At 41.2% G+C, this 21,414-nt stretch overlaps 2 protein-coding genes across 8 annotated transcripts in view; both read left to right on the top strand.

Annotated features, from left to right (window-relative positions):
- Positions 1 to 2,082, top strand: part of nrxn1a (neurexin 1a) — a gene marked incomplete at both ends in the record, with an annotated part of 49,874 nt that extends 47,792 nt beyond the window's left edge. For all 7 annotated transcript variants that reach the window (XM_079234379.1, XM_079234375.1, XM_079234378.1 and 4 more), the window contains 2 exons: positions 983 to 1,061; positions 1,781 to 2,082. In XM_079234379.1, coding sequence (XP_079090505.1) covers positions 983 to 1,061; positions 1,781 to 2,082 — 381 coding nt within the window. The remainder of the gene's footprint in view (positions 1 to 982; positions 1,062 to 1,780) is intronic.
- A 6,135-nt stretch (positions 2,083 to 8,217) lies between these two features.
- fshr (follicle stimulating hormone receptor) lies at positions 8,218 to 20,709 on the top strand (the record flags this gene model as incomplete). Its single annotated transcript, XM_079237308.1, has 17 exons — positions 8,218 to 8,393; positions 10,743 to 10,814; positions 12,230 to 12,304; positions 12,683 to 12,763; positions 13,196 to 13,336; positions 13,903 to 13,977; positions 14,181 to 14,255; positions 14,352 to 14,426; positions 15,402 to 15,476; positions 15,846 to 15,926; positions 16,294 to 16,362; positions 16,454 to 16,528; positions 17,068 to 17,260; positions 18,570 to 18,783; positions 19,323 to 19,504; positions 19,600 to 19,791; positions 20,263 to 20,709. 17 exons carry the CDS (start codon positions 8,218 to 8,220, stop codon positions 20,707 to 20,709), a joined length of 2,298 nt encoding a protein of 765 aa, XP_079093434.1.
- Between the last annotated feature and the right edge of the window lie 705 nt (positions 20,710 to 21,414).

Below are 21,414 nucleotides of genomic sequence, written 5' to 3'. Positions count from 1 at the left end.
CTCACGCCGAAGCGTCAGGGCGGCCGATGTTTAACAGTAGTTCATAAATATGCGAGACACATTAGCACGGTGTTAAGTAAAGACCGCAGCACTTTGAAGTCCTCCTCCTATCCTGTCTTCTTTACTCTCTCTTTCTCCCATGTTCCCCTGAAATTCCTTTTATCCATCCATCTATCCCCCCCTCCCCCGCCTCTTTCTCCTCATAGCCTGGCTGGAATGGCAAATCAATGCACAGGTCCCCACTGAGGGTGCACACTCCTCTCTCTTTTTTTTTTATTCCCCATCATTTTTAACAGCCTGAACTTAGAGTTGCCATGGCAACAGGAGGAGCAAGGATGGATAGAAGAAGAAAAAAGGGCGTCTTTCCCAGAGAGAGCGAGGCACAGAGAATAAGCAATTGATGAGATATTACTTGGTTGATATAGGTTAGAGGGTGAACATAAGTGGGTTATTGACATGGTGCTTATGGAGAGGTGTTAAATGAAGGAGAATTAAATTACGTGCATGACAGGAATATTTAATGAAAATTGGGGGGGGCGATGTGGATTTATTCCTCTCTTTGGCTTCACATTCTGCGCATTCTCCAACTCATATGAACAGCCAATATCTGATGGAGCGAGCAGAACAGAGGGAAGCGGGGAGGTGTGGGAGATGAAAAGGCCAGAAGAGAAATAAGAGGGGGAGGGTCAAGAGAGTAGAAGATGATAACTGACTGTCCCCTTGCGACTTTAAACAGAATTCAATGATTCTCTCCTCCCTCCGCCTTTCTTCTTCTCTCGTTGGTGCTCTAGATTTGGCCGCCCGCCATCGCCGGGGGCCGTAAGCGTTTGTGGCAAGCTGGATAACGAGTGGGCGGTGGATTGGTGCTGCGTGCTCACACATGTAGAAAATAAACAGAAGGGGTGTGGGGCACCGGCCGAGGAGTTTGTGTCTACATACGTGTGTTCATGCTCCTACTGTTTTCTGGATCCTCTCTCCGTAGTCGGCAGACGACCTGCTGGTGGCCTCAGCTGAGTGTCCCAGCGACGATGAAGACATTGACCCCTGTGACCCCAGTTCAGGTGAGACCACCCGTCCCGCACAACTACTCACATCACACTGCCTCTTTTGAAGTTTTTCTTTTTTTCTTCATGTGTTCACCACAAACCCGAACCCTCACTTGTTTCCTGCCGCTTGGTCGCTCGCGACAATGAATTTTTCATTTCCACTTAGGTTTTTGCCTCAAGGCATCAGCTAACACTCTCCATCCACTCTCTAATCTTCATCTCCATCTCTTATCCTCCCCTCACCTTCCCTTATCCCTTATTTAATCTTTTTGTACAGCAGTTAATTTCTTTTCTTTCCTTTTACTTATTTTCCCCTCACTCTACCCCATTCAGTGCATAGAATTCACATGCAAATAATTTCACCAACAATCATTTTATATGGTGTCATACTGCGCATCACCACTCTGCAGCGCTTACTGCATGTGTATGTCATAAAGCGTCAAATGGACGTAATAAAAGTGATGTAATGTGGACCTGTGCTATAGCCCTCCTCTCAACACGGTGTAATGTAATCTGTTTGAACATTATGTGATGATATGTAAATAGTGTTTGCTCTAAGCTGCAGCCTCCCCTTGCCAGCAAGTATCATTATGCAAAAAGCACGTCAAATAATTCCTCATGATGATGCATTGTATCTTCTTGCTCCAGCCCTGCAACCATCAACCTGGCATGTAGTACAAATGAATAATGCGTGCCGTAAATTGTGATGTAACATCACTTGCCTCCCCTCACAGCCCGCCCTCCCCTGCCGGAGGTGAAGGTGTTCCCAGGTCCATCCGAGGTGGTTCGGGAAAGCAGCAGCACTACAGGTATGGTGGTGGGCATCGTGGCTGCCGCGGCCCTCTGCATCCTCATCCTCCTCTACGCCATGTACAAGTACCGCAACCGCGACGAGGGCTCCTACCACGTGGACGAGAGCCGCAACTACATCAGCAACTCAGCCACACAGCCAAACGGCAGCGCCAAGGACAAGCCGCTGGGGATCGCCAAGATCTCCAAGAACAAGAAGAACAAAGACAAGGAGTACTACGTCTGAGGCGGAAGACGTCCAACACGCAGACATATACGCATACACCTTTATATATAACGGTATATGTACATAAATAGATATATTCTCAAAAAAAAAGAAAAAATACACACATACACACTGACATAGACATGCTGATGTTAATGTTTACTCTCCAATAATCACATCTGCAAACATGCTGGCAAGCACAAACATACACACATGCAAGCACACATACATTTAAGCACAAACATACACAGACACAAGTACAGACTGGCCCAAGGGCATGGACCCTTATTGTACAGTATTTACCAATGAGCAGAGCCTCTGAGAGAGGCTTATTTTATGAACATAAACACCATTCCAAATGATAAAAGAGCACCAGTTCAACTCCCAGTTAAGAACCATTTTGGGGCCAGCCAGATCAAAAAGACAGTGGGACCTCTCGTGTTGGACTCGGAGAGGTCAAGGAAGACTTTTAAGTGAAGCACATGGCAGACTGAGTGTGCTGAGCAGAACAAAGATGATGTAAAAGCACCAAGACAAACACTAGGTGTCTCTTCCAAGCTTCTTGGCCTTCCTCCTCGTCAGCAGATGGGACTCGCTGAAGCACAGAGGATGCTGAAGAAACAAGCACACTCACGGTCCAAGTCTTACCCCAAGCGACGGGACAGGAAATCAGGGTGTAGCCATGGAGACAGTGACTCACGAGTGAATAGGCAGAGGCATGGCTGGTGCCGTTAATATAATGGATGAGCTGCGGTGCCGCTGTTTTTACGGCACCTTGTAAATCACAAAGGTGAAATCAGTGGAAAACTGAGAGATATTTTCCTGGACAGGATACTTGAGACTTCAGATGCTACCTACAGGCACCAGTCGTGCATGACTGCGGTGTCACACACACCCACATACACACAGCACACACGCACACACAGAAAAAAATATAAACAATCTAAACCTGCAGACATACAAGTACCTGCAATGCTAAAGACCCACCATATCTTCATAACTGACACTGAAGACTATACAAGAAGAATATGGTGAAAATGACAATGACCATTATGATAATTGTTATTGCAATGATAATGATGAATATGAAGAACATTTGGGCAGAATAGGCTCTTTGGAGAAGGGAGGGGGGGTCTTATTGCACGTGAATTATCTTACTCCGTGTGATTTATACCGCGTTGAAACTCCAGAGGTTACACCGCGACGTACAACCATCATAAACTTACCACCTTGGCTTGAAGTATTCCTAAATAAGCATTTTCAAAACGGTTTTCAGTCTGGAGGATTCAACCAGGATTTAATCTCTGAATCGACTCTCAGTTCAAATCCTCGTCGACAAAGTGTGACCATCTCGAGTGTGCTGCATGCCTGAGTCTCTGAGCTGTGCTGTGAAGTGGTGGAGTGACCCACCAATAGGTCCAGAGGTGGTAGGTTTGTTTTTGGGGAGGCGGAGGAAGAGGACCAGGAGGAGGAGGAAGGGGGTTGTTGCGGGTTGCAGTGTAACTCCGGCGCGACGCCTGGACGCGTGCGCCCACCACAGGCCACGTCCGGTTTTCTAGCCTGATGTCTTATAGGCCACGCCTATAAGATCTAACCAACCACCTTTCTTTCTTTTTTGTGCAAAAAAACAGCCGAGAAAAGGAATCAAAACAGGACAAAGTCAATGTTACCATGTGTTCCTAATAGATAGAAAAGTCCAGTTCATGATGTCATTGATTACATGACAACCTGAGTTGCTTTGATATTTATTGGCTCTCCCTTTTCTCTCTTTCTCTTTGCGTCCTTTTGTCTTCATGCTATTCGTTGACTGATTTATCAAAATGCAGAACAGACAGATGGGTCTTCGATCTGGGCTCCAGTGTTATTCTCTGTTTACGGACGCTTCTGCGGTGTCCGAGCTCTCTACTGCTCAAGAATTGTAGCCCCACGATGTCTCAATGCAAACAGTGCCATGACGTGAACAAGCCCCTCCAGATCTTCCAACGCGAGGTAGCCAACCAGACAGATGCATGCAAAATGCTCGAGAGCCAGAAAGGACATGAAGAGGACTTTGTGTGAGGTTTCAAAGTATAAAATTAACTTAACATATCCCCGTATTCTCTCCATCCTCAACTGGCCTTGACCTCCTTTTCCTCCCTTCTCTTGTTTTCCCCTTGTTTAGTACGTTTCCCTATCTGCCCTCCCAGTGCCTCCGTGTCTATCGCTTTCTTTCCCCTCTATCTCTGTTGTGTTGCCATCTGAAACAAAGGAGGTGTCTCAATCAATGGGATTCTACATCTAGGTGTTCATTAACCATGTTTATTTTCTATATGTACAATTTTTCTACAGTATTTTTCTTTTATTTTTATTGTTACGGTTCTTTGATGAACATAAAGTGGAAATTTATTATGAAAAATAGTTTTGAAGATTAATGAGTAAATAAAATATTACCCAAGTGAGCCTGGAGTGCCTTTGTTTGTTGGTTTTTGCTCCCATTCACCTGCAGACAGAAGTACTGTGTCCGTTCCCCATCGGCCATGAGAGCAGATGAGTGGCCAATTAAGACAAACTAAAAGCAACTCGTATTGTGTTAGAAAGCAGCTCTTAAAGGAATAGTTCAACCTTGTGGAAAAGACACTTGTTTGCTTTCTGGTGGAGAGTTAAGCTCACTGATTAGCATGTTTTATCTCGTTTGTTTCATCTGGATAAAAACAGAAGTTGGAAAATGACAATTTGTCGTTTTATGAAGGGTTTACCAGACCATTACGTTTTACCCCCATGTTGACATCTTTATTTTAAATACTTACCATACCACATAGTTTGATTTAGAGGTGCAGGTACTTTTTTTTTTCATGTTGTTAAATTTGGGAATTAATCAGTCTGCGACATCAAACTGAGGCGACAAGTCGGACGATCGTCTAATTGTTCCACTAGTCAGCATTTTCTATTCCTTACTCTTTCTGAAAAAAATAAATATATATATATATATATATATATATATATATATATATATATATATATATATATATATATATATATATATATATATATATATATATATATATATATACAGTAGGTTAAAATGTGGAAATAATCCTTTAAACCTTTTAAAAAACAACTTATTTATAGGCTTCTGCTCGAAAATTGCATACCCAAACTAAAAAAGGTATATCTCTGCAACCACTCGGGTTATTTGAATAATTTTGGTGTTATAATAAAAGAGTATAATGTGAGATTATTGTAGCCCAGGCTCTGTTGTTTAATTTGATGTGCAACATCAAATTAAATGTTGTGATTTATACAGTTTTTATAGCAATATCTGCTTTTTTAACAGGTTTTAACTACTCCCAACAAACTATCTACACATTGCACTTTCCCTGTCACCACTTATAAATTAAGGAAAGTTGCACCTTATCTTCCAAGTCTAACTGGGACAGTAGACACACATAAATACCCCCTCACACACACACACACACCGCACAGGGCTTTGAAGTATGGCTCAGTGCTGTGAGTGGTATACAAGTCTCTGCAGAGTTGCTGTTTGCCGGATGAAAGATCCCTGAGACTGCATCCTCAGGTGAGCGAAGCTACAAGGACCTGCTATTTCAATAAACACCTCCCAAGCCTCGCCGTGTTGTTCTCTCACTGCTTGTCTCGTACTTTTCTTTTTGCTTTCAACAGTCTGTGCTCAACAAAAGGCCTGTGTTAGGCTGTAGCCATCTGCCACTGTGCTGTCCTTGACCACAGTCAGCTCAGATAAAGACACAGCTCTGCTATATTCAGAGGGTAAATAAGAAACAACTCCAGGGCTCACTCCTGGCCAAAAGGCCATTTTCACAGCAGCCATTTTGACATGTGATTGCCGGGTAAACACCGCTGTAATTAATAACATTAATTATGACCCTGTTGCGTTAAGGTGGGTCAAGGCCCTGGTATTGTGCATGATGGCACAAGTGGCACACTAAATAGAACCATAATTAGTCTGACCCATTACACCTGAGTTACGCCTCTGACATGACAAAACAGATGCTTCGAAGAGGGCCTTTTCGTTACCAACAACAACATTTACCTTTACAAACCCACAGTCCATTAAGGCTGAAATGCTCATTGCTCACCAGAAAACAAAACATGGATGGATAAAAAGACTGCAGAGAGAACTTCATTATCCTTCACTGTAGGACGTACATATTCAAATGTGTGTTGAAGCACAGGTAACACAATAATTTGGTCATTAGTTTTAGAGATACACTGTCATGAACTGAAGCGTCGGCCACCCCCAGGTGGGTCTAATAACATTAACGATGGCTGTGCTCTATAAAGGTGCTCCACTAACTCTGTGAAAGATATTGCGCACTAGCGGGCCTCTGGAATGTGACCACCTTAATGGAGTGCTTGCATGGTTGCATTCTGCAGCATATAGTTAAAAACTACTTCATATTTCCGTCCACACCTCCCTTGCACAGGTGCAGAACAATCAGCAAACTCCTCATCAACAAATGCACATCATGTATCACATGCACATGCCCACAGATGGATCTTCCTCTTCCTCAATCCTTCATTTTCCCTCCTTTGTGCAGCCGCAATTTCTATATTTCTTTCTCTCCTGTTTCTTCCTTGTCTTGTGTATAAGCAAAACTGTGTGTGTGTGTGTGTGTGTGTGTGTGTGTGTGTGTGTGTGTGTGTGTGTGTGTGTGTGTGTGTGTGTGTGTGTGGTCGTGTCAAGAGCTCAAGGCTGCGTGTTTCTTCCTGCTTTGGAATAAATCATAAAGAGCTCTGTTCATCCACATTAAGTTCCCACAGCACACCACAAGCATGTATGTATCAACACAAGATAATATGTGTGGAGAATAGAAGCTGAAGATGTATAAAGGAAAACATTTAAAAAGAAAGATTTATTTGTGTCATAAGTCTGTGTGTGTGTGTGTGTGAATGCAGAGAGTGTCCTTGCAAGCTGGCTGTCCTGCTGACGTGTGGGGAGTGCAGTATGAAAGAATATTATGTCCATCGCTATCAAAGTGTGCTCATCTTTCAACACAAATATGAGGCAGGAGACAAAACAGGTTCACGCCTGTTCCCCATAATTCTTCTATTTTATTTTTGCATTTGTTGACGTGACTTTGAAGCTAAAATGAAGTCAATCATCCAGAAATAACATACTCCCTGATGTCTGTACTATTCACTCCTAAACTGTAATTAATCCACATGTACTTCCCGAAAAATAACAACAAACTATTTCAAATTGAAAAGTAATTTAAAAACTGTTTAATTCAAAAATATATAACTAAATTCAGCAATAAATAATATTGTTGGTAATTCAATTCAAATGGAGTATGAAAATAAATATAAGGATTGATTTTTGTTCTTTAACTTAACCTCCCACCAGGAAACAAAGCTAGCAAGCTAATCTCTCTCTTTCAGAGACAAACACGAGCACCACGATGGAAGAAAGAGTTGCAGTTTGATCTGTCGTCCATTCATTTAAATGTTGATGTGAGTGATTAATGTATCTTTCTACATTGTTAGCTAGCTAAAAAAAAGGTTCTTGCTCAGCAGTGGAATAAGTGATTTAACTTTTGTACTATTTTAGATTGTGTATCTGTTTTAAATCAGACATTTTTATGTAAAAAAAAAAAAAAAGGTCTTGTGCAAATGTATTTTCGTGTTGGATCCCGTGCTTTTGTGTTTTGCTTTGAAGAAGATATATAAAGTGTCAAAGTGGAATGAATAAACAGTGGAAACAGATATGTGGGCAGACTAGAGTGTGTCATTTGTGATCCTATCAGGATCTGTGATAAGATGCGGTGCTTTTTACTCACACACACACACACACACACACACACACACACACACCCCAGCAGAGACCTCCTACATCCACATACACCCGGTCCCAGCCCTGTTATTCACCGCTGCATGGCACAAGGCACCAGAGCACCTCACGTATCTTCTCTCTTCGACCCGGCGTTCACTCCAGAGTGCGTAGACGGACCAACGGGCGAAAAAAACATTCATATCAAATGTGGAATGTGATCTTTGGAGGAAGACCTGTCAACATGTAAAACACCACGTGGGAGATAGAGAGACGTAAACAGACTAAATCAGAGTGGGAAGATAAAGACAAACAAAGAGATTTGAAAAAGCCTAAAATACAACAACCTGGACGTTGAACAACGGACTGCAATGATGATAGTGATGATTCTGACCATGTTAATGTTCGTGGTGATGAAGGCAGCAGCAGTGTCGGCGCGTGGCCCTGAGTTGGATATTAATCCTGGAGTTGAGACCAACTTGTGCGACAGTCTAGAATTTGGGGACACAGAGGTTCCCTCCAACATCCCCAGCCACACACAGTGCCTGTAAGTACATAGTTTATGCACACATACATCTGCAGCAAAGTTGGGAAGCAGATTGCTGCAGCAAATGTGAATGTTTACGTTTTCACTTGTTGGCTGCAGAGAAATAGGTTGGAAATTCCGACAACGTTAATATTAATCATTAATATCACACCGAAGCTGCAGGAAACCCACAGGATAAGCTTTTATGGAGCCTCAGGTCAAAATCTTTCTTCGGACTCATTCCTGTATGTTTGATGTTTTTCGTAAAAGCATAATTGTGGGTTGTCCTTTATTGTATTAATTGTTGTGGGACTTTAAAAAAAGAAGGGCCACAATGGAACCAGTAAAAGTCAAGATATCCGGACTTTTAGTCTCTAGTACAGGTCAAGCTCTAAAAACACTGGATACTATATTTCCCATAACGCAACTCAATGGCTTCTTTTGTAAGTGCCCGTGTTTATCAAACTCCAATTTTCATTTTTTCATTTTATGCAGGCATTCAGTTATAGATTTGTAGTTTCCAGCCTAAAATCATTCATCTGTTATTTTTTCAGACATTAAGGTCAGAATTTCATAGTCTGAGTAGTACTCCTTATGATGATCGTCATGTGTTATATCAATGTATTGTCCCTCTACTTAAGCACAAGTGGGACACTACAAGTGACATAGATCAATATTTCAGAGAATACATCCCAAAATAGTGTTTTTTTTAAGTCACCATCCTAATACAGAGTCAGGGAGCATTGCATGCGTACAGTTCAATATCACATCCCATGAGCGTGCATGAACATTTAGGCTTTCCTCTATAATCCTGCCTCATCTCCTCCTGGCAGAATTTTACACTGAATTTGCAAATGTGTTTTTTTTTTCGTTTTTTTTCTTAACGTACGAACGTAACGAATGTATGCAAAGCGTGTCTTCAACGACCGCCAGCGTAACCGCAGCTTTCTAAAGTGCCCACAGATCAAAGATGCCCCGTAGAGTTTTCTTGTAAACAAACAAAAGTTACATTTACATTCAGTGTTTCTCACAAATGGAGTCTGACAAATGCGTTGAATCCATTTTCTCCCACGTAAAAAAACATTTGCAAAGCTGATTTCTTTGACTATTTAACAAGTTGCCTGGTTTACATTCATGAGAGAACAGGACACAGCGTTGGAGGCGGGCCCCCATTCATTCCCATGGAAGTTACTCAGTGGCACATAAAGCAAAAACGTATGAAGCTACCCAGATCTTCTGTCGCTCTTCCACATCCATGGAGCCCATAGATGAAGCGAGTTTCCTTTAACCCGCCTTGTCCAGCCTCATTCTTGAGCTTATTCAAGCAAAATAACTGCGGATTCAAATTAGTGCATTTTACAACTTTTAGGACCTAATGATAAGGGCTATTCCTGTTTATTCATCTAAAAAGAATGTACGCTGATTTACAAATGTCTCTTTGCCGATGTAAGTTTATGGGAAAAGTATTTTTGGGCGCCATGGCATCATGTGACAGACGCAGTATTTCTACTGTTTAAACAACAATTGTTCACGGACAGCAATATACGGGTGTTAAAAGTAAGAATAAAAGTAGTACAAGATAGATGAATGGGACATGAGCTAACATTAGTCACCTTAAGCTGCTGGTCAAGAAAATCTTGTTTCCGAAAATGACCAACTTTCGAAGAAGGGCATTGTATTTATTCTTTTGTAAGTTATGTAGGTGTTGATTGGAGGTTGGTTTAGGTGTTTTTGACAAAGTGGCGCAGAGCTGTGTTTAAACACTGACCTGTTGTTTTTGGCCCTTGAAAGGTTTTGAAGGAATCTCAAGGCCAGAAAGAGGAGGGGTGGTACGGTGGGTTTCCGAATAAAGATTGCAGCGTAAACATGAACTTATGAAGTACATAATCGTACTCACAAATCTAGCCGACAGACACACACAGAGACGAGGACGTACTTTGCGGCAGAAGTAGCGTCCAATCCCAAGAGGAGTTCAGCGAACTCCCAGTCTGCGACGTGTGTGTTCTCATCTGTCCTGTCCTGCTCGAAGGTCAAGGCTCAGGAACAGTGGGGATATTTTACAAGTATGCAGCACTGGAGGGTCATTTCAGATGTGAGCTACAAGTTGCAAAATAAGCTTGAAAACTTTGTATAGACATTCAGTCCACCACAACACTTTGTGCATGAAAAATAAAATTCCCAACACGAGTGAGAAAATACTCGTCATGGATTCGCTGATCTATTATTCAGGGCACATGTGAAGTAGAAAATGTGGAACGGATCCCACCCACGTCCTCGCCACGCCACAACAAAAATGGTCACGAATGAAGATTCCTCGTCAGTGACGACATTCTTGTGGTCAGATGTGAGTGGTCGTTTCTTTATCAACAGGAAAGTCGCGCAGACGCAGATCCCTAGGCTTTCCCAGGGCGCCTTCACCAGACTGAAGCATCTCAGGAAACTGTAAGTGTCTGTCGTTCGTGTTTAATCTTTGATGTGGAACATAATGAACGGAGGTCAAAATACTCAAGATAAGGATCATCCAAACAGAGTGAAAGGGATAGGGCCTCACCGGTAAATTTCTCTCTGCCTGTGGTTTTATTCCTCCAAATTAAAGAACGGGAGTTTAGCGGTAAAACTGTTTTGTGTTTAGCTCAATTTTAGCTGGAGTATTAAAAGTACCCCATGACTTTAAAGTAACTCTATGTGAGATTAAATCATAGTTACACTAATGGAAAACAAGAAAAAGACCCTGCTTTTGATAAAATATCCAGCGTGCTACAAGCAGACATTTTGGGGAAATGTCTGATCAAACTCAAAAAAGTGTTGTTCCTAAAATATTGAACTATTCCTTTAGTAACCTTTTTAGTAACCTCTTACTTATAATGGGGTACTTGCAATTTGATTTGTGATGCAAGAGTTGACTTTATCTTTAAAAACGTGCAATGGACCATAACTGTTGAGAGCATTCCTTTTCTCTTGGTGTTTTTGGCCTTCTTGTGCCTTTGCATTGTTGTTTAGAAGTGTCCTTTAGTTTTATACCCTTTTATTTACCCTCTTCCTTGTTTCCTCACTTCCTCCAACCTCCAAACATATGTGAATAAAGACCTGACAGCTGATATGAATGTGCTTTGCTTTCCCTTAGCATCATCTCTGGGAATGTCGCGTTGACGCACATCGGGGCTTTTGCATTCTCTGATCTCCCTGAACTCCGCGAGCTGTGAGTATAAGTGGCAAGATAATGGCAGTGGTGAAACCCTGTAATTGTGCAGTAAAAACAGTCATCTGTATTAATGAATACATGACTTCTTTTCAGAATTATAGAAAAGTCAAAACACCTGAAACACATCCATCAAGATGCATTCACGAACATCAAGAAACTACGGCGTCTGTAAGTACTCAGTGGGAGAGCAGCGGGGAAGGAACACTTTCTTCTTCCGTTTGTGTATTTCAAGCTGCTTGTGAGTCCAAAATGGGTCATGGGTGACAGGCCTATTTCTGAAGGCCCACACACGACCAAGACATCATTTTTTTATTAGCTTGGAAGAGAAATCAAGTGTCACAAAATTAATTATCTATCATTTCCGCCATGTTAAAGATATCCATAACAAACAAACCAAAATACAATGATTTTGTATATCTTTTGAAAACAGTCTGTAATACAATCATTCACTAACATTATCATAACTGTCATAGTTATGTTTGTTCCAATTTGTGAGAACTGGGACAGATTTGTGATGCAATCTCTTCACTTGTTAATTTTGTTTCTCTGTTAATACAATGCATGTGACATTGTCTGATCGCATCACTATGACTCACTGCAGCATCTGTTGCAGTGTGAGTGTAGTAACATTTGGTGCTTAATCTGCACATCACAGGACCATCTCCAGCACTGGACTGAGAACAGTTCCAAACTTGTCCAAGATCCACTCCACAGTCGACGACTTTATACTGTAGGTATAAACACAATATACAAATGAACCACAAATACCCACACACAATTGTTCCCACATGTACTTGAACACATATAGACTATTGGATTGCACACATACCTAAATGTGCCCTGAAGTCATCACACTACAGTTAAAACCTGTGCACTGAGTCGTCCTTACAGAACAGAATATTAGGAACACAAACCATCTGTCCCTCATCTCCAGCCTCTAAAAAGCCATCTTCAAACTGTCTCCCATCTGACAGCTTCCAATAGGAAGTGGATTATGATATGATTTTTTAACATACATGTATCTGCTGTTTTTCTACTTACTATTTACATACTTCTCCGTGTTTGTTGTTAAGCATGTGTTTTGTTTTTTCATCTATGTGCTGCTTAGTCGCCTGCAGGAGAACAACCACATAAAGGAAGTCCCTGCCTATGCCTTCAGAGGCCTCTGCAATCTAACTATCGACCGGATGTAAGGGATTCATCCGTCTTTTAGGAGCACATGCACCACCCTCACACGGCTCCGATGGGCATCACATGCCCAATGACGAATGTTCCCCGAAATGCTCTCTGCCCTCTTCACTGAGTCCTATCTCTCCCACTTATCTTCTTTTCTGCAGTTTTTAACACTCTTACTGATTCATCTTCGTTTTTCTTATTTCTAAATAGTGTACTTTTTATTCCACTATATTTTTCTGAAAGGTTTCTGGATACTAAACTAATTAACATTTCACATACAAGCCAAGTCATCAGTTAATAAACTATGATGCAATTTTGTAGATTCAAGTTCCTGGAACTTTTAACTGGTGAGGAAACCATTTCAATTTGATACTGATGACCTACATAAGTAGACAAGACCATCAGCAAGAAGATTGTCTATTTCTATTTCATTATTCGTAATCAGATTCCGCACCAAATCAGAGGAAATGGTGCAGGTTCAACACAAACTGCTTCAGCTCAGACTCCAGCGGGGCCTCCGGCAGCCACCAGCCCGCCGTGAACAAACCACACCCGGCTTCACTGCAGCCTTTCTGAAGGGAATCTGGTGCTCGGAAATACGACCACCTTTGGCGACAGAATGTATCAGAGTTAAAAGTAGCTTCCTCTTGACTAGTTGCAACATTAAAATGCATCTTAAATGGTGACACATCGGTAATGATGAACAAATATTACTTTAGCAACAAAACCCTGACAGTTTGTCTGCATAATAATTACTTTTAATAAATGCATTTAGCTAATACTATGTTTTAAACATACATTTTTATTTAAACTTGTGGTAGACAATGTTTTCTTTTTAGTATTACAAGCAGACATTCTGGGGAAATGTCTGATCAAACTCAAAAAAGTGTTGTTCCTAAAATATTGAACTATTCCTTTAGTAACCTTTTTAGTAACCTATTGCTTATAATGGGGTACTTGCAATTTGATTTGTGATGCAAGAGTTGACTTTATCTTTAAAAACGTGCAATGGACCATAACTGTTGAGAGCATTCCTTTTCTCTTGGTGTTTTTGGCCTTCTTGTGCCTTTGCATTGTTGTTTAGAAGTGTCCTTTAGTTTTATACCCTTTTATTTACCCTCTTCCTTGTTTCCTCACTTCCTCCAACCTCAGCATCATATCGAAGAACGAGAGGCTCGAGAACATCACCGCGTTTGCCCTCGCCGGACACCTTCGGCTCACACATATGTGAGTATGCAGTTTTCTAAAAGCCACTGCTCGTGACGTATTCTATCCAGCGTGCTCGTGGGTTGAGTCTCTGTTATGGAACGAGAGGAGCTGCAAACTCTGATCGCCCAAACAACTGAGGAGTAAGCTTGGCAGCGCGGTGGGGAAAACATATGTGAATAAAGACCTGACAGCTGATATGAATGTGCTTTGCTTTCTCTTAGCGAAATCTCTGAGAATGTCGCGTTGACGAGTATCGGGGCTTTTGCATTCTCTGATCTCCCTGAACTCCGCGAGCTGTGAGTATAAGTGGCAGGATAATGGCAGTGGTGAAACCCTGTAATTGTGCAGTAAAAACAATCATCTGTATTAATGAATACATGACTTCTTTTCAGAATCATAAAAAAGTCAAAACACCTGAGATACATCCATCAAGATGCATTCAAGAACATCGTGAAACTACGGCGTCTGTAAGTACTCAGTGGGAGAGCAGCGGGGAAGGAATACTGTCTTCTTCCGTTTGTGTATTTTAAGCTGCTTGTGAGTCCAAAATGGGTCATGGCCTACTTCTGAAGGCCCCCACACAACCAGAGACATCATTTGTTTATTAGCTTGGATTCCCAGGAACCATGTATCATAATCATAATGGTAATCATTTTCATGTAAAAAAAACATTATCCACAAAATTCATTATCTATCATTTCCTTTTGAAAATAGTGTGAAGCTAACTGTCATAAAATCATTCTCTGACATAATCATAACTGTTATAGTTATGTTTGTTTGAAGAATTATCACTATTACTATTACTAACTATTTAACTTTTAAGCACGAATTATGTTTTGTGTTTGATCTCAAATATTTCAGATTTTATATTAATAAATATCCACAACAAACTTTCCTGAATCTGGTTTGATAATTTAATTTTGTTTAAAAAAAAGAGGATATATAGTATGAAAGGAAGCCATTCAATACAGCGGCGTGGCTAGCTAGCGCTTCAGTGATTCTAATGTTAGCATGCTAGTAAACTAAACCAAGATGATGAACCTAAATATCATATTAGCTGAACATCAGCATATGTTCGCCTCAACATTGTGAGGATGTTAACATGTTAGTACCCCTGTGCCTATAAGCACAACTTTACAGAGCGGCTAGCGGCTTGTTTTAAAGTAATCAAGTTCATTTTTTGTGTGTCGTCCCAGCTCTGAATAATCAGTCACAGATTTCAGAAATATTGAATGTTGAACATTTATTTTGAGCAAGGAGCTCTTTAAATCATTGATTTGTTTTAATTGAGATGGAATCTCTTCACTTGTTTATTGTGTTTCTCTGTTAATACAATGAATGTGACATTGACTGATCGCATCACTATGACTCACTGACCATCTGTTGTTCAGAGGTTGCAGTGTGAGTGTAGTAACATTTGGGGCTTAATCTGCACATCACAGGACCATCTCCAGCACTGGACTGAGAACAGTTCCAAACTTGTCCAAGATCCACTCCACAGTCGACGACTTTATATTGTAGGTATAAACACAATATACAAATGAACCACAAATACCCACACACAATTGTTCCCACATGTACTTGAACACATATAGACTATTGGATTGCACACATACCTAAATGTGCCCTGAAGTCATCACACTGCAGTTAAAACCTGTGCACTGAGTCGTCCTTACAGAACAGAATATTAGGAACACAAACCATCTGTCCCTCATCTCCAGCCTCTAAAAAGCCATCTTCAAACTGTCTCCCATCAGCTTCAAATAGGAAGTGGATAATTATATGATTTTTTAACAAACATGTATCTGCTGTTTTTCTACTTACTATTAGCTTACTTTTCATTGTTTGTTGTTAAGCATGTGTTTTTTAATTTTTGTGCTGCTTAGTCGCCTGCAGGAGAACAACCACATAAAGGAAGTCCCTGCCAATGCCTTCAGAGGCCTCTGCACTCAAACTATCGACCGGATGTAAGGGATTCATCAGTCTTTTAGGAGCACATGCACCACCCTCACACGGCTCCGATGGGCATCACAAAATCACAAAGTGTATTTAAATGATGGCATTACTACTTTTAGTTTAGTAAGAATCTGAATATACTGCCAAATGTATCAAACAAATGTAGTTTGCCAACAGATTCCAAGGTCTCTAAGGAAACCTTACATAATAATAATAAACCATTTATTTGCTGTTTATTTGCTCCATACCGTTTTAGTCAGTGAGAACGAAAGCACTGCACCCACTAAAATTAGCTTTGGTAGTTCAGAGAAATAATTGTTGTGAATTGTTTGTGTTGGAGCCACATGACTGTACTTTGGCTTCTCGTTCTAATGACAGAGAGCTCACCAGAAATGGCATCGAGGAGGTGGCAAGTGACGCCTTCAACGGCACAAAGATGCACGCATTGTGAGTCACAGGAAGAGACACGGTAACAAACAGAAGATTTACCCAAAAATGTATAAAAAGTCAGTGCTCATATTTCATTTGTCTCTCTTAGATACCTAAAAGGAAACAAACAGCTTACTCGCATCAATGCCAACGCCTTTGTGGGTTCCAGTGAGTTGGTGGTACTGTAAGAATGACATCCAACAGTAACTCATGCCTACACGATTCACGCTCCTCATCATCACTCATTAAAGTAGGAGAAAATGAGAAACAATACAGCCTTTGTGGGGAGGCTCAGAAACACTTAGAAACATGCCAGATTTAAGATAAAAATAAACTGAGAGCAGGTGAAGTGGTGGAGAGAGAGAGATTTTTTGCACCCATTTTTTCACCAATCAAAGATGCATCCATTTCTATTGAAGTAGCAATCAGAAAAGAACCTTTTTTATTTTTCTCTTGGGCTGTCATTGCTGTAGTGTCTTATGACTCCACATCCCAGCATTCCCTTTGCAATCAAACGGTGGCACTTCCCATGAATTATTTTGCTCAGGAAATTTGAGTTTCAGTGTTTTATTCTTAGCAAAACTGGAAATAAATAACAGCTTTCATGAACTGATCATAGGTCAAATGCATATTACATTAACCAAACATAAACATGACATGGATTCTGAAATGATGAGGACTGCTACTCCTCTATTAGATACCAACGTGTAGTTCTTTGTGCAGGGACATTTCCCAGACAGCCCTCAGCTCCCTGCCGGAGGAGTACATCCTCAGTGGACTCGAGACACTGATCGCTGAGTCCGCCTTCAATCTGAAAAAAATTCCTCCTCCGCAGAGCTTCACCGAACTCCGCAAGGCCAACCTGACCTACTCGTCACACTGCTGCGCCTTCGAAAGCCTAAACAGGTACGTATGCGTACGCATACGTTGCTGTCAAAAGGTCAAAAGGTGTCTGAACAAAATCTGGGGAAATCTTTGCTGAAAGGATCAATACCACTCTCACATCTGAACATTAAATATCGTCACCTTCCTAAAAGTAATTTTTTCAGGTTTTTCAGAAAACACAAAAAACTAATACAAATGTAGTAGGGGTGCTCAAGCTGCCTCTAGACACTGCACAACAGGCATACTGTAATAACGGTCAAATTATGTTATGATTATTAATATTATGTTCGAGTGAGATTTTCATTGACAAAAATGCTCGCAAAAATGCTAACTAAATTGCAAGCTTAAATGCTTCACACGCTTGACATAGGCCGTTAGACTACAGAGGTAGAATCACATGATCTGTTCAACTGAGGATGTGGGAGATTTTACCAGAGGTGGCCAGTATCATGAGGAGATGATTTAGGCAAGAAAATCATGGTGGTCACGCTGTTTTACTCTAATTGATTTTATTCTGAATATTTGCTCCTACCCTACTGGTTACGGCTAGTAATTACGCTCCAAAATGATGAAATATTACTCCTTTAGAGGAAAATAATAGTAACTCCAGAAAAAATACTCCCCTGTTTTTCCTGTGTAGTCTGCTCTGTCCAAAGGTAACAAAAACCACCTATCAGCACTCAACACACACATTGTTTGTGAACAAATGAGTGACTTCAGACAGCTTCTTTGTGTGTGTGAATGAGAAAAACTTTCAAATTTGAGGATATTAACAATTAATTACAAGGCATAATATTGAATCATAAATAACTGACAAAATTAACTGACTGTAAAATGTTGCTAATGGTTGATTACCATGAACTATTACTGTAGTATTACCCACAGAGCCTTAATCTTGAGGTTTTGTTGTCATAAAGAGAAAAACATGTCAAAAAAGTGACTGTTGTAGAGGTGGAAAATGAGGATGCCATGAGAGGCATGTGAGAAAAAAATACAGGTGATCCATTTTCTAACTCTGATCTAAAGTTGTTGTTGTTTTCCTTCCTGTGATCATGACTTAAGAACAGGTGAAGAATGTTTTTTGCCTGGATCATCTTTCTAAGTTCCTTAATTTTTTCGCTAACAAACAATATATATACCTATATGTAAAACTCACCTGGAAGAAAACGTGAATACTTTTAGACCTATTTATAAAATGGATTTGTGGTGCTGTGTGAAGCCTTTTGTGGCCTAAATGAGTATTACAACAACAAAAACAACAAAAATATCCTGGAAAATCTTTTTCGTGAAATCACCTTATAGATTTATATGCACTTTTTGTATGTTGCGCTAGAACGAAGGTAGTTCACCCCATGTGCTCCAAGCCCGAGGCTCAGACTGAAGAACTCTTCCGAAAGTACCACTGCTCCAACTCCCCCATCGTCTGCAGGCCAACCCAAGACGAATTTAACCCCTGTGGGGACATCATGAACGCTGTCCCCCTACGGGTCCTCATCTGGATCATCTCTATCCTCGCATTGCTGGGGAACACAGTGGTACTTCTGGTCTTGTTAGGTATGAAATGGGACAATCATTACTAACTCACTTACTTTCTTTCCTTCTTTATTTCTTTCTTCCTTCCTTCCTTCCTTCTTACACTTCCTTGCTTTATTTATTTTCTGATTTACTTTCATTTCCCCAAACTGGAATTATAAGGTTTTCACACATCAGCGGAACTACGGTTTATTCTCCTGTATGGAGCCAAATCAGGATCAATAGTTTTATTCATTTGAAAAAAAGATTTTAACCTGAAAAAGTTTTGGTCTTGAACTTTGGAAAATTTGATTATGTATTTGAAATAAAAATAAGTGTATGAAAAGTTTTTGGGGGTTAAATATATTTTTTCAGTTTTCAGTAGCAAATTTTATATTTTCAACTTTCACTCTTTTTTTAATAGTTTTGAATCTTTTTTTTTCGGGTTTTAAAAAAATTAGCAAAACTATTGACCCTGATTTGGCTCCATAAATTCGCAATAGCATATCAACTTCAGGAGGGTTTACTGTGAACACCAATATTTTCTTTTGTCATTTTTCTTCCCACCGTTGCGTTGTCAGGCAGCCGCTCCAAACTGACTGTCCCCCGTTTCCTCATGTGCCACCTGGCCTTTTCTGACCTCTGCATGGGCATCTACTTGGTAGTCATAGCAACTGTGGACATACGCACACGTGGGCAGTACTACAACGATGCCTTAGACTGGCAGACGGGCCTGGGCTGCAGCGCTGCGGGCTTTTTTACGGTGTGTACGCACGCATGGAGTCCTTTGCATGTATATGACAGCTGGACATAAATAACAACAATACTCGTGAATATCCATGTTGGCTTGAATTACAGGTGTTTGCCAGTGAGCTGTCGGTGTTCACATTAACAGCGATCACACTGGAGCGCTGGCACACCATCACACACGCTCTGCGGCTCGACCGCAAACTTCGCCTGAGACACGCGTGTGTTGTTATGACAGTGGGCTGGATCTTCTCCTCCATCGCCGCTTTTCTGCCCACAGTCGGGGTCAGCAGCTACGGAAAGGTGAGGGCTTTGAATAGACCACACACTCTCCATTCAACTGCTTGGGACAACAATGCACTGTATGATCTTTTTAGAAATAGTTTTTGGGGCAGAAAAACTCATATTCTACAAACTGATGTACTTGTTCAGTCAAAATATGCTTCAAATATACAAAACAATTTATGCAATGTGTTGCTTTGTACGACATTAAATATGTTGGATGGTTTTGTTCTTGTTTTCTGATTTAATTGATTAATTGTTTGGTCCATAAAACGCCAGAAAAGACGACCAGGCTAATTTCTATTTCTTCTTAGAATGTCAAAGATGTCTATTTGTAGGTATTAGTAGGTCTATTTGTATAGTCCATAAACCCTTTGAGAGTGGTCCAGAACTCTGCAGGGTAGCTTTTTTTGTTGTCATGGAAATACATTGCAATCAAGGTCCTTGAATCACTGTGTGATATTTGAATGTGTGTATTTGTTTGTGTTGAAGGTGAGTATCTGCCTGCCCATGGACGTGGAGTCTCTGGAGTCTCAGGTTTACGTGGTGTCTCTCCTCCTCCTCAACATCCTGGCCTTCGTCTGTGTGTGCGGCTGTTACCTCAGTATCTACCTGACCGTCCGCAACCCTTCGTCTGCACCGGCCCACGCCGACACCCGCGTGGCCCAACGCATGGCCATCCTCATCTTCACTGACTTTGTCTGCATGGCTCCCATCTCCTTCTTTGCTGTCTCGGCCGCCCTCAAGCTTCCTCTCATCAGCGTCTCAGGCGCCAAACTCCTGCTGGTCCTCTTTTATCCGATCAACTCGTGCTCCAACCCCTTCCTTTACGCCTTCTTCACGCGCACCTTTAGGCAGGATTTCTTTCTCCTCACGGCTCGCTTCGGCCTGTTTAAAACTCGGGCGCAGATTTACCGGACAGAGAGCTCCTCCTGTTAGTAGCCGGCATGGACATTTCCAAAGAGCAGCCATGTGAGGATGTACTCCTTGGCCAATACTTTAAGTGGAGATGGGAAACAAGAGTGGTGACTGACATTCAAAAATCCAGTTATAGGCTTTTTGCTCGATTGTCAGGAGGGTCGTATTTCTCTCCCCACAGAAGTCTTATTTTTCTAAAGCAATGGACTGATGTAGATATTGACGGTATATAATGTGCCCGTAAAGTTACAAGAAATTCAACATGTGTGGAAAGTTTTGGAGACACTGAACAGACTGTTTAATCCTCAATATGACACCCCATTACTGACACTGAATTTTGCTGGTTTTCACGTATCTCTGGTATGTTGCCAGTATCTTTGGCCAGCACATCAGCCAATGACACTTCGAGCCCGGCCTCTGTGCAACAACACAGAGCACGAGAGTCCTTCTTCAACCGTGTCACCCGTGGGAAAACTCTCTTGTATGTAGAGTGTGTACAGAAATCCAAGTAAAGATAGCTACAGAAGAACTGCAGATACTCTGACCAAATCTAGGTCAAATAGCTGTCCTAGATAATTCCTTGCGTTTGTTTTAACTTGATTGGAACGCCAGATGGGTTGGAGTTTACTGCATCATAAGAATCAAAACACAAGTAAAAGTAGAAAGAGTAGAGGAAGGTGAGGAAAGTAATTTTACCTGCATGCATCGTCTTGCCAACCATCTAGT

The sequence above is a fragment of the Taurulus bubalis genome (genome assembly GCF_910589615.1).
Source record: "Taurulus bubalis genome assembly, chromosome: 2".
Lineage (NCBI taxonomy): Eukaryota > Metazoa > Chordata > Actinopteri > Perciformes > Cottidae > Taurulus > Taurulus bubalis.
This window is presented reverse-complemented; position numbering and strand designations above follow the sequence as displayed.